Source organism: Nicotiana tabacum, chromosome 17 (assembly GCF_000715075.1).
Source record: "Nicotiana tabacum cultivar K326 chromosome 17, ASM71507v2, whole genome shotgun sequence".
Classification (NCBI taxonomy): domain Eukaryota; kingdom Viridiplantae; phylum Streptophyta; class Magnoliopsida; order Solanales; family Solanaceae; genus Nicotiana; species Nicotiana tabacum.
This window is the reverse complement of record NC_134096.1, coordinates 142,153,061-142,167,857: the sequence shown is the minus strand read 5'-3', so window position 1 is coordinate 142,167,857 and position 14,797 is coordinate 142,153,061. Positions and strand designations below refer to the sequence as shown.

Genomic DNA, 14,797 nt, shown 5'->3' with positions numbered 1-14,797 from the left:
CAACTTCAACCAGCACTTAGATGTTACTGTTAACTTTTAATATTGTAAAATTTCATTAAAATACTATTCGATTTGCTAAGATATCAATCTGTAATAGATACTTCTCTTGAAAATATTTTTTATTCTTCGTCCAATCACTTAAAAACTTCTATAGAAATCATTTCCAAATATATATTTTAGAAAATATTTTTCGAAAACTATTTTTTTTGTCATATTTGGAGTGCTGGTGAGCATTCAAAATTCTTCACACGTGCAGTCAGTAAAACTCAAAATTACCCTTTTCTTCTCACTTTTTAGAATTTCCTCTTTTAAGGTGCCTGCTCGTATTGTCAAAAAATTTAATACTGTAACCGCGCCTAATCTTTGTCACTATGTATTGACAAATACACCCCTGCTAATTCGACAGAATAACAACAAACCTTATTCTTCTTCTCAAAGGCTGCAGCGCTTCACACACAAATTCCTCCATTCCACAATCCGCATCTATACTGAACAAAACAATTCGCACATTCTTTCAATTCACTGAGTTGACTCGTCAGCCATGTCCGAGTCCGACCAGCAGCGAACTCAGAAGGCCGATCCATTCCTCCTTAATTACAATCCCGAAGAGCTCCGAATCGCATCAGAGTTTCTGTCCAATTGGCTGCCCTTTCTCTCCCGTGACCTCTGCCACTCCTGCACCAACACCCTCTCCGATCGCATCCGATCCCTCAATTTTAGTACTTTCTCTTTCTCTTTCTCTATTTTTTGTATTCTTTACATTAATATGTGTTAATGCATGTGTAATCAATTGATATAAACTCTGTAGCTCATGTACTAATTCTCACAATTTGCATTAAGTTCCCTGCTTTTTTGTGCTTGGATGAGTTTTTTTTCTCTAGAGATAGCGTCTTAATTCAAGTTTGTTTATTTATTTGACTTTTGGTTAAATTTTTTACGAAAGTTGTTTTTTTTTCTTGGGGTGGTGGGGGGGGGGGGTGGTAATTACTTAGTTATGAAGATTGTTGTAGATAACATATGCAAAGTTAAAGTTTCTTTGGTAGATAACGATGGGCCAAACAAAATTGAATTCTGCTTTGTCTTGCTTATGTTTTGGGATATACTTTAATGATGAAGTGTGAAAGTTGTTGATTTAGTGAGTTTTTCTGATCAGAGATTTTGTTGGTATGATTGCAGAAGTTGGTGGTGATGCAGAATGCTTGAAGCAACCAAAGAATATCAGTGTTTTGACTCCGGAACGATGTGACTCGGATGGATGCAATGGGAGTCAAGAGAATTGTGACAACAATTCACTTGGAAGTTGGAATGATTGTGGTGACTTGAATGATAATGCAGATACAAACTCATTGGGGAGTTGGAAAGACGGGACTAGTGGGGGGGAGCCATTTGAGGAGCCTTCCGGGGACAGGCATTCATCTGACAGTTGTATAGATGGCGCAGATTCCCTTTCTCGGCCTGTTGGAGAGGCATCTACAAGTGAAGCATTCAGCTCATCCTTACCTGTGACTACCCCGAAAATGAAGATGTCGTGGGCAGATATGGCTCAGGAGGATGAGCTTCAAGCTGAGGAAGTGAGTGAGTCAATTGCCTTGAGTAGTCAGGTGAATGGTGTGTCTGAAGAGGAAATTACTACTCCGGAGAGTAAGCCAAAAACAGAATTGTCAAGGGAGCAACGAGAGTACATTAGATTCTGTAATGTGAAGAGGAAAAAGGATTTCATTTGTTTGGAGAGGGTGAATGGGAAAATCGTGAACATACTTGATGGATTGGAGCTACATAAGGGTGTCTTTAGCGCAGCTGAGCAAATTAGAATAGTTAAATATGTGGAGAAGCTTGATCAGATGGGGAAGAATGGGGAATTGAAAGGTATGCTTTGTCCTTTATACAACTCTCTTAATCATTTTTTTTCCTATTTTCAAATGAATGTTGTTGTCATATTGATCTTTGCAAAGCATAGTCAGTCCAAGCCGCGATTAAGGAGTAGGGAGCAATAGCTAGGCGGCCAACATACAATAATCTTATTATGTGAGGGATGCGATGATACCAGCACTTATCCGCTGGATCACATAAGAAGTCCGGAGTTATGTGTGCTCGGACAGCAGTGATACAAGGATTGGCATCCCTTGTGGGGCCAACTAGTTTAAGACAGGCATAGTTGCTTGATTGATGTCGTCTAGCTGTGTTAATGTTTGATCTTCAAATGTATTTGAGCAGGTGTTTCTGTGAACCAGAACACTCATATTTTTCCACTTTGTTGTTGTTAGACTTGTTTTAACATTAGACAATTAATAGAGTGTTCGATGTTGGTATTAGCTAGCGAATTCCCTTCTTTCTTTTTTCCATTTGATTAATCAGAGGGCTAAATAATCTGTATTTCTAGCATAGATACCAAGGTTCTTTGTCAAATGCATATTTGTTTCTAACAATTTAGATCTGGAAGGACGTTTTCGATGTTACTATTGTTGTTCATTTCTTTATCTTCATTTTGACATATGGTCATCCAATTCAGTTTGGGTCCTATGCTATTTAGATGCTAATGTCTTCAAAATAGGGTGATTGACATGGAGTTATTGCATTAGTTTAACTATAGGAAAAGTAAGAAAAAAAAATTCGGCTTGCTTGAGAGAGGATGAAGCTATTGCATCAGCTTGCACCTTTTCTACCTATCAGTATCTTTTACTATAAGACTCCTACACAAGAGAACTTATCTACTCCCTATTTGGGAGGATCTCAGATTCAGTGTTAGTGGACGTTGCGTATCTTTCAAAGATACCTTATTTCTCCTTTTGTCTGTTATTGAGAGTTACAGTACGTGAATCATTTCATCATTGTATGTTAAAGCTAAGCTGGTTTGGGCTTTCCAGACTTCCAAGTGTTGAAATGGGGAATCTTGTCTTACTAATGTTTATCCTCTTTTAGTTTTTTCTTAGTGAGAGCACAGACTCTTCTATGTTAATTACCAGACATTAAAGAGATGAAAGAAGAAAGAAAAAAGAGAGGGACTGAGAAAAAGAACTGCTTAAAGTTCAATGTATCAGATTAACTGTCAACAGGAAAATAGATAGTGATATCTTTATAAGATGGTATTATGCTGCATGAGAAAATCTCTTTCATTTTTTATTTTTTTTGGAATTGAAATAAATTAAAAAAATGGGTTGTGTTACTGTCAGATGTGTGTAGAATCATTATACATACCTAGATTAATTGCATAGAATTTCTAATAGATTATGTTTAATGGTGTGCCAAAATCAGAAATCCAGTAATTAGGAGATTTTCCTTGTTTAATGAGCCTATACTCATAAAAAAAGAGCCTGCTTCTACGTTTGGTAATCTCCAATACATCTAGAGTTTTACAACCAAATTGTTCTTGATTCAGCTTAGAAATTTCTCCCTTGTTAACAAGGTATCATAGAATTTTGTGAGTATGGTTTAGGAAAGAAGTTTCAAAGTAAAGGTTGAGACATGACTATGACTTTTCAATTAGAAAATGTGTTAGTAGTTGTACAAGGTGCGCATTTTACTCTGTTTGACTAACTTGTGCTTTTCTGTAAGAATGATGTGCACCTCCCCTTTTTCAAGGTTTTCCTAAAGTAGTTCTCTGATCTTTCTTTTTAAATCCTCATTCTAATTCAGTAATTCTACCATAGTTCAATGTCCAATTGTCTTTCTCGTGACTCACTTCATCAATTAGTTTGATCTGGTATTTTTTTCCTTTATACTTGTGAAGAGTGTGAAGAGGATGATGCTTTTTTTTCTTGAGCTTCCTCCTTAAATTTCCATTTAAATTTGTTTGTAATTAAGTTCTTTCAGTCATTTTTAGTTATCTCCTGGCTCTTACATGCCTATGTTGATTGTGTAGAGAGGACTTATACTGCACCAGCAAAGTGGATGAGGGGCAAAGGACGTGTGACAATCCAATTTGGTTGTTGTTACAACTATGCACCAGTAAGTCTTCTACAATCTTATCTTAATCCCTCCCTCTCCGCACGCTATGCCCTCTTCCCCCTCCCCCTCCCCCTCCCCCTCCCCCATTCCCCCAACAGAGGCTCAAAATAGTAAATGGAGTGCCTTAAATTATTGGCTATTTGGAGACAATCTAGTAAAGATTTCTTTTCCCCTAATTGACAGCTTTCTTCTTTGATAGGATTGTAGCATATGGGTTAATCACTGAAAGGAAGTGGAATGTATGCATAGCATAATGACTCAATTTTCTTTATGGCAGGACAAGAGTGGGAATCCCCCAGGGATCCTCAAAAGTGAAACTGTTGATCCATTGCCTGATCTTTTGAAGGTCATGATTAGAAGGCTTGTAAGGTGGCATGTGATGCCTCCAACTTGTGTTCCAGACAGCTGTATTATCAACATTTATGAAGAGGGGGATTGCATACCACCGCATATTGACAATCACGATTTCGTGCGTCCATTTTGTACCGTTTCATTCCTTAGCGAGTGCAATATTGTGTTCGGTTCCAACTTGAAAATAGTTGGTCCCGGTGAGTTTGCTGGTGCAATTGCAATACCGTTGCCAGTGGGGTAAGTGAGAGAGTGTTGTTCTTCTCATAACTACTGAATTTAGTAAGATTGATCATAACTGACATTATATTACTCCAGATCTGTACTGGTCTTGAAAGGAAATGGAGCTGATGTAGCTAAACACTGTGTGCCAGCTGTGCCTACTAAAAGGTACGCACTGAATGTTCAGATCTCTGGAATCATAGTTAAATCTTCTGTGTCCTTGCATAATATGCTAACATCTTGTTAACCGGTACTTCATATAGGATTTCAATCACATTTAGAAGAATGGACGAATCTAGAAGGCCAGTTGGATATGTTCCTGAGCAAGATTTACAAGGGCTGCAGCCCTTGTCATATGAAGCAGACGTACAGAAGAAATCAAAATCCTCAAAACCAAGGTATTCTGCAAGAAAACAGTCAGCATTACGGGAAGAGAGCATGGAAAGTGTAAAGATGCCAATAAGAAGGCATTCAGAGCCCCGTTACACAGGTCGATATCGACAAGGACCTGCAAACAGGCAGAGGTTTAGGGTGAATACAGAAAATTGAAGGCACATTCTACTTGTTTATTTTGATCCATCCTCATCTGCTAAAATTTATGGTGCCGTTGGTGGAGGTCTCTTCTTATCTTCACCTCGAGGCGTTGAAGTATTAAAATTGTGGGTGATTGCTGCTTGCTACTCCTTTGGGTGTATATCTTCTAAAATAGGTTTAATCCTGCTCTTGTACTAGAATAATTGCCGGAAACCAGGTATGAATGTGAATGAGGAACAATCAAGCTGAGAGTGGGGAAGAGTGGTGGTCATGTGATCTAGAGATGGGTGGATGATATATCTGAATTCTGAGGTATGTGTACTGTTCCAGTTTGCGGTGGTAATGGCTCGTATGTACATCATGTTCATGACTCATGAGGCAGCTATGCAAATAATTATTTGGCAGCTTGGATAAACCCTGCTGAAGATTTGACTCACTCTACTTGAATAGTGCGCCTTGTAACGAATAAGTCCATCCGTGTTACCACCCATCTCTAATCACATGGTATTCAATTCATATGTCGTAGGTTACAGTTATTTGCGCATAAGCTTTGGTGCTTTGCTTCCTACTGTAATGTTTTCTCCTAGTGCTTGTATCGTTAATCGGTTGAGCTTAAACATTGAGAGCTAAGTTATTTTGTCTGACAGTCTTTGCTTTTCTACTTGTTGGCTCAAAATCTTTTATGGAATATTTACTGTACGAAGCAGAAAGAAGGCTAATAAATAGGAACATGAGCGGAGGATCCGAACTCTTAACTTGCTCTACGACTATACCTTTTCATCATTTGGTCACATACCAAGTATACTATCTTAATTGGTTCAAAATTGAAAATATTAGCATTTAGTTGCGTGATGCCTCGAAAACAAGTCTCTCTTAATTAAGCTTGCATGAAGCTACGATGTTTCAACGTGTTCAATGTAGAAATGATAAGCAAATGAATTTAGAAGATAATTCCTCTGCTCTCAAATATTAATCGTCTTGGCAAAATTAATTTGCTTCAAAATATTTGACATTTTAGAAAAATAAGAAGCATTTATCACTACTTTCTTTTCAAATTCACGCTTAATTAGTGCTATAATTAGTCATCTAGAGGTATAGAGTAATTTACACAAATACTACTCGTATGTATGAGTAATTAAAAGGATATGTTTGTTTTAAAAAATATTGTGCAAAATTCTTCAGAATTAATTAGCTCTTAAATATGAATCAAGTGTGAATTGATCAGAATTTAGTAGCATTGCGTTATAAATACTACTACTACTAGTAGTGGTAGTAGTGATAATGTGCAAAAACTGAAAAACTATATACAAGAGAGAAGGAAAGAGGGCAGCTTACAGGAAAAGAGTGGGCACTTAAAAGAAAAGAGTAGGCGTGACATTGCAAATGGAGTTAGAAAGGGAAGTACTAAGAGAGGGAGCTCCCCAACATTATCAAAGTAGAAGGCCCATTACTAATAAGATCTTGGCCCAGATTATTTTGTACGTTGGGCCTAAGAATGCTGAAAAGAGTTTAAAATGTTGTCTTAGTTTTGCGGGTAAATTTTAGGAAATTTTACGTCCTCTATCAAAGGTATACTAAAATTATACCTTTTAAAATATTATTTTAAACTAAAATTATTTTAAAATATTATTTTCTATAGCTACCTTTTATATTTTATAGAAAAATAGGCATTTATGGTATATACTACCATTGAGGCATGAAATACGCTATTTATATTTTTCCTCTCTCTTTCTTTCAATTAACACAAGATTCCCTCTCAGATTTTTTCTTCTTTCTTTCTCTCTCTTCCTTCTCTCCCTCTCTTCGAGCAACTCAAGCCCTAGTATTGATGGCCAACGAGAAAGAAGAATCTCTCTTTGATTCTCTCTCAAATTTTTTCTTCTTTCTCTCTCTCTTAGAGCAACTTAAGCCCTAGTATTGATGGCCGACGAAAAAGAAGAATCTCTCTCTATTCGATTCTCTCTCAGATTTTTTTCTTCTTTCTCTCTCTCTTTCTTCTCTCTCTCTTCGAGCAACTCAAGATACACGCCCTAGTATTGATGGCCGACGAGACATTAGAATAGAGTAGAAGGCAGCGAGGAAACAAAAAAGAGTGAATTTTTCGAACGGAAAGGAGCAATGTGATGAACTCTTATCATAAATTTATTGTACGGATCCGACGAACTTTCTTCTCTTCTTGGCCGGAAAACGCCATCTCCGACGAACTTTCTTCTCTTCTTTGCTATTTAGTCACATACAATAATACAAATACATTGTATTCTATACAAATTCACTCAAACACATTGTATTTTTATATAAATACTTTTTTTTTTACTATATTTATGTATTTTGAAGATCTGTATTTTTTTAATACAGCTGATGAGCTGAATACATATGTATTCATGCATACTGTACATACAGTATGCATGAATACAAGATATAAATATTGAAATACACTGAATACAAATATTAAAATAGAATAGAATATAAACAGTGAATACATTTAATTTTAAAATACAGTAAAATACACCGAATACAAATAGAAATACAGTGAATACAACCAATGAAATATATTGAATACATCAGTAATAACATGTATTAGGAATAACTAAATACTGTTAATACATATAAATTTAAATACATTGAATATAAAATAGAGAATGAAGTAAATACAAATATTGAATCTAATGAATGCAACAGAAAAAAAAATATTGAAACACACTAAATACAAAAGTTAAATACAACAGTTATATACAACTAAAAAATTATTCTAATTAATTGGGTTGATAATGAGGCATGTTAGAATTGATTTTGCTGAGTTATATTAGGAGTGTATCACGCTAATTGATATTATTTCCGTTATTAGATAGCTGGATATCCCTATTTTTAAGGTGATTGTCGTTACTGTATTCATGAGTACATGGCACAAATACATGTGAATAAATGCGCGTACAACTGGATTGCCCTGATTTTAGGCATTTTTTGTTGTTGTATTCATGAATACAGCAGCGCGAATACAACAAATACACTACTGTAACAACTGAATAGTAGCTATAGAAAATAATTATGTATATGATAGCTATAGAAAGTTAATAGCCACTAAACAATAGTGGTTTTTGAAAATTCCTCTAAATTTTAAGAACGAAAGCGGAACATAGTTTGGTGAAAATATTGATGACTTTTTCCTCATATACTGGTTTTATTTTATATGGTGATATGTTATTAGATACGGAATTTAATAAAAAAAGAAAAAACTTGTCACACACAAAAATTACCCTTTGAACTTGCGATCTTAAATATGCCATGACATTTATATGATCAAAAGAGCATGTTACTAAGGGTAAAATAAAAAGTTTAATGCTAAAATAATTTAAATATAAAAAATATGTCATTCTTTTTTAAAATAAACTCTAAAGAAAAGAGTGGAATATAAATCAAACTTTGCATGTTCTTATACGCTTAATTGTGGACGTCGCGCACATATATGTGCGTGTCTAGCATTTTCCCGCTTATGAGTAAATAAAATTAGTATAACTTGTTTACCACAACTCAGTTATGACACTACGTAAAAGAATTGATGCATACCATCAGAAACCTTAATATTATACATGTAGTATTTCAGAATTACTATAAGTCTCAACGGAAATCCTCATGCATTGTTTTCCCTTGCAAAATATGATTTTCACAAATAAGGAATTTCTTTTAATTAAATCACATACTCCCTATATAACAAATTATTACTCTCTCTGTTTCAAAAAAATTAATTGTTTTAGTTTGACTTGACACAAATTTTAATAAAGAAGGGAAGATTTTTGAGTTATGTGATGTAAAATAAGCCATAGCATTTGTGTGTTGTAAAACTTTTGAAAGTTCTGGTGTAAAACCCGAGATAGCATTGGTGTGACTATAAATAATTTTTATTAAAAAATATTAAAATGTGTCAGTCTTTTTAAACAATTTAATAAGAAAATCGTGTTAATCTTTTTTGAAGGGGGAGTACTATCTTACTTCTTATCTCGGAGCCTTCACAATTGTGTTCACTGCTTCACTTTCTCAAAAGTTTTACTCTGTTTCTAATAACAAAAGGCATTTCACGACCTAATGTCCTAATTTTATTCTAAACAATATTCTAATTCTTCAAAAAGCTAACCTTATCTTCGTATTCGAATCACCCTATATTTAGATAAAACAAAGCTTCATTTCTTAGTTACCTAGAAATTTATGCCGAAACTATTTAGAACGGACGGAGTGCTTTCAATCACCTAAGAATCGGTATATATTTAATTAATGGTGGCAAAATGGTTTTTAAAAAAATAGTTAACCACCCATATTATTATCCATTAAAAAATAGGTTGGATAATGAACTTTTTAAAAACGGGTCAAATATGGATAAGAACCATATTATTTATTTAGAAAACGGATAACCAATGGATAACTAATAAGTTTAACTTTTACATTTGTAAAGCCTCAAATTATTTTTTTTTTAAAGTTTGAGAGATTAAGAATTCTCCCAAAAGTGATTATATTCAAGAAGTCATGGATAATACGATTACCCATATTATCCGTCGGTTAACCCATATTTTATCCATATTAAATGTTGGGTCGGGTCGGATAATTTATCCATTTTTTCATTACCCGCTTTCGACCCATCCCATATCTGACCCGTCCCGCCCGTTTGTCACCCCTGTATTTAACCGAACACAATACATCAAATTTGATAGGATTTAGCTTATATACTAAAAGTATGATGAGTCTATTTTTCAGATAATTAGTTCAACTTATTATGGACAATTACTTGTCAGTTACATTTTGGTTTTCTAATAGTGTATAATCCTTGTCAGTTACATTTTGGTTTTCTAATAGTGTATAATCCACAATTACGTTTCAGTTACATTTTGGTTTTCTAATAGTGTATAATCCTTAAGTTTAATTTGATGAGTCACTCGTTGCATAGTAAAAGAAATACAGTACTAGCTAAGAACAAATGTCATGTGGTTCTCTGTTACAAGAACTTTCAGTCAACTTAAAGCATTAAAACAACATACGTTAAATGGATAATTCATCTAGTCTAGAACTAAAAGAAGAATCATATTTGGCAGTGGTCCAAACTCCAAACTGCATTTCTGGGTCCTATATAAACATACATGTTTTTGAGTTGAAAATATTTAGAGTGCAATAAATTCATAGTCACCTACCTAGAACACTCCACAGTAAAACTCAACAAATGTGTGAAAACTTTAAGAAAAAAGTACATTAATAAAGCAACCATTTCCATCTCAGACTTTCTCCTCCAATGGACCACAATGCCCATAGTATACGTAGAAATATCTAATCTTAGTAAGTTTACTTCCTTCACGCGCATCAAAATTTGAAAGAAAAAACTATTTCAAATAGTGAATATAAAGTTTGTGGATTGTGGCTAGGGTTGCTTTTACTTCATTTGGTTTGGTAGTCTCTTTCTAGGTATTAATTACAAAGAAAGCGAGAAAGAAATTGAGACATGTAGCATAATATGTAGAAAAAAAAGGTAGAGAGATCTGAAGATGATGTTAGGTAAATCTTTAGAGATATTGCGAAAGCTAGCTATGGCAAAATTATATATTTTATTTATCTATAATACTAGGATATATTATGATTACCCGCAAGAAAAGGGAATGTATGTACTTGTCAAGAATTGTAGAAGGCTAGAGATGAGGTAAGAGGCTTAGGTTTGTTTAGAAAATAATATAAAACGGAAGATCAAAGAGTACTGATTTTGAGCTTTACTAGCAAATCAATGTCCGATAGACTTTGAAAGACAATCTGGCCAAAGGAGTAGCCATCACTCTTTATTACTCCCTCCATTTCAATTTGTTTGAAATTTTTCGGAGTATAATGGTCAAATTGACTAATTTTCGGTGTGAATTCATATATAGATTCTATAAAAATTTTAAAATAAAATTTACATATTTAGGAACTACATAAAAATTATTATATATCACAATAATTAACAATTTAAAATATTTAAAAACTATTTACAAAACACATGGTCGTCAAACAAAGCCCTATTTGATTATTTAAATAATAAAAGATTCATTCTTTTTTGAAACTAAGGAAGTATATATTAGGAGAGGTTGGCTGACCAGATACACAAAGATTGTAACATCAAATTCGAGAATTAAATTTAATAATATACTTATATACACACCAAAAAAAACAAGGTCTATTTTCTTTTAAAAGAAGACTTTATTCAAAATTATTGAGAGTTATATTACAATATAAATTTCTTACTATAGTATCATGAATTTTAGGGTTATTAGAGAAGATTCTAATTTCAATATAATACAAATATGTAGTTTTATTTTGTTCAACTGTAACTCTATCTTTTTAGGTTTTCTGATATTACTAGTACATATATTTACAGCATTCCGTTTCATAAATAATGAATAGACTTTAACAGATATTATTAATGTAGAGATATAAATACTAAATAAATTTCTTATATGGATCCTTATTGCATAAGTTCCTTATCTTTTCTTTTCAAAAACGAAGAGGGACAGCTTAGAGAAAGAAATAATATAGTAAATGCATGATAAGGAAAGGTAATGTAATGACTAATGATGACACAGTATCAAAATCAGAAAAAGAAAAATATAACGCAATCTCAAATGTTGAACTCCCAATAAAGAGTGAGAGTCTGGTAACAGTGATCAGCAGAATTGAAGGAAAATTGGAATGAGAGACTGCAACACGATGACTTCAAGGTGAGTATATATTCCTTCCCCATATATTAGACCTAATTTAATTTAATTTCCCCCTAAGTTTCATAATTCGCAATGCATATCTTGAAATATCAGCGTATTTACGCCCCAGAAAAAGCTTCCAGAAAGGTTAATGTTTCTTTGCAAAATTCAAAAAAATAATTTTGGAAAAATTCTTTTTATAAAAAAAAAAACAAAAAAAAACTCCGAATTCCCTCCCAAAAATTAAATTTGGTATGTTAAGTGAGTTTGAATTAGAAAAATAGTAAAAGTTATATAAATGGTACTGGAAGCGAAATGGTTTCAAGTATGTTCGGACATGCAAAAAAAATAAAATAAAAAATAAAAATAAAAATTGAAAACTAAGAAGAATGTCCTACAAATAAAGGGCCGACAATGACAAAATTCTTAGTGATATTTTAGCGTATTTGGCTAAATTATTTTCAAATGTGCTTCTTTTGAAAAGTGATCTATATAGAAGTGCTTTTCAAAATAATAATTTTAAAGAGTAACGGTTTTTTTCTTAGTTATTTTACACTATAATAGTATTAATGTGAATTCCTTTTTGATATGCTAATATAAATTTAAGTAAGTAAATATTTTAATTTTTAATTTTTTTTAAAAGCTTATAAAAATGAAATAATATATTAAAACCAAATAAAAGAGTGATATAGCTTAACTTTTGTTGTAATAGTAGACCCGTTTAATCATGATTCGCATAGTGTAAAAGAGGAATTGCTCTCGATTAATGATTTCTTCGTATCAGAAGCTTGAATCCAAAACCTTAATTAGAGTTAATAAATTATTTTCATCTCATCATATCCCTTACTATATAACTTAAGTGGCTAAAAAGAAAAAGAAAAGAACTTGCTATATTTAGACTCCAATTGAGTAATTGGGAGAAAGAAGTTTCCCTGAGGTAGGAGTCTAGTTGCAGCCTATCGGTGCATAGGAAAAGGTAGGATTTGGAAGATTAATAAAATGCGGCGATAGAAAGCAATTCGCTGAAAGTGACTGAACTTTTTAAAACATCCAATTATTTTGAACTCGTGCCTTTTCCTCCTTTGTCTGCACCAAGTCATTTAGACCAAAACTTAAACAAAAACCCTTGAGATTTATTTCTTTTTGTATAAACACCTAAGTATTTTCCTCCTCTACGAAACTTTTAATACACATAATATTTACATCAAATTAATCTATCTCTCTCTCTCTCTCTCTCTCTCTCTCTCTCTCTCTCTCTCTCTCTCTCTCTCTCTCTCTCTATATATATATATATATATATATATATATATATATATATATATATATATATATATATATAATAGTATTAAATAATTTAATAATTAAGAGTATTAATTTAAAATAATATAAATACTTATTTCAAGATTTAAAAATCACACATTGATGTATATTATATTAAAGGATATAAATATATTAAACAAAGAGGAAAAATAATGAAGGCCACATGAAAACATGAAATACTATATATTAGGTAACGTAACAATAATAATTAAAAATTCAAAAATATTTAATATTAGAAATAGAAGAAAGATGATTTGAACTTGAAATTAGATTAAAATTATGGTAAAAACGCCCAAACACTAGATAAATAAAAACAACAATTGGATAACAAATTAAAATTTTAAGAATATAAAATAAATGTCTCATGTAGGTAATTTAGTAACTAAAATAAAAGTTAAATTTGTATCCTAAAACTAAAAGAGAAAGAAATTTAACTGCACGTGATATAAAAATAATTATAAGAAAATAAAACAAAATTTAAAATTATAATAACTAAAAAAACTTATGTATTAATATTTTAGACTAATTTAAAGTTATAACTTAAAATAAAATGTGATACTATATATTTTTATTGTATAATAAAATATTAATATAAAAAACTAATTAAAATTTCATAATAGGGGTAAAACATATAAAGAGAAAAATAGAGATAGTGTGAATATTTATACTTTGAATTAATTTAAGTATAAGCATATTAAATAATTAAATAATACTCAAAAATATTATTGATAGATTTAAATGACGAAAGAGTTGTGAGTAAGAGGTAAAGGTATAAAAGTTTATATTTATATATGGTTATCAAAAGAGTAATAAGCAAGATATTAAATCAGTTTGTAAGCTAATAAAAGATCACATGAAAATATAACAATATTAAGTTATGAATAATGAAGCAACTATAAGCAAAGATTAAATAGAGATTGTTTTTGTGAAAATAAAGAAGGATAAGATTTATTCGACTTTGAGGAACATAAAGTGGTAATAAGAATTTTGTTAAGACAATATATTCAAACAAGGCACATTACAACGTGATATGTTTAGTATTCTTTAATATTGATCACAGAAAAAAAAAATACAAGTACTAAGTTCAAGGGGTTAGGTTGCTACAAATATAAAAAAAGAAAACATGTTATCCAGTATGAAATATGAGAAACAGTTTCATGTCCTTCTTCTTAACTGATATCTAATAATTATATATAAAGTTTATCTAGAAGATTTAAATTTTAACGTAATTTGTATATAATTCAAATCATAATTTGATATTTATCCGCGCATCGCGCGGGTATTAATACAAATTAATATAAGAATGAAAAATATCACATATATACATTTAATGAGTAGAAATATCTAGTATATGTACAGAATTACTTGATACTTTTAGTAAGTACTTGATAGAATAGTTGAGGTATCGTAACTTACCAAACCCCTGACATTTAATTTTATGTACCATATTTTCACGTTAATGCATATGAGATTGCCCAAATTTTAGCTCAGTGCTTATACTACTTTTTCCACTGTCACATTTTCACAAGTCCTGTTTATGTGTTCAGTTAGAAAGCAACATCATAGCATGGGCACATAAAAAGAGCTGAAAATAGAGAGCTTATGTTAGGAGTCCAGAACTTAATTGTGGTATTTTTGGACATTAATGACATAAATATATATAAAAAAAAGTGATCATTCTATATATAATGCGGTTTTATATCGCGCTATATTTTAACGGTGTTTTA

At 31.9% G+C, this 14,797-nt stretch overlaps 1 protein-coding gene across 1 annotated transcript; it reads left to right on the top strand.

Annotated features, from left to right (window-relative positions):
* The first annotated feature begins 432 nt into the window (after positions 1 to 432).
* Positions 433 to 5,695, top strand: LOC107823028 (RNA demethylase ALKBH9B-like). The gene is made up of 6 exons (XM_075235219.1): positions 433 to 719; positions 1,177 to 1,866; positions 3,860 to 3,945; positions 4,223 to 4,533; positions 4,612 to 4,683; positions 4,779 to 5,695. Exons 1-6 carry the CDS (start codon positions 542 to 544, stop codon positions 5,062 to 5,064), a joined length of 1,623 nt encoding a protein of 540 aa, XP_075091320.1. The 5' UTR covers positions 433 to 541; the 3' UTR covers positions 5,065 to 5,695.
* Positions 5,696 to 14,797: the final 9,102 nt, after the last annotated feature.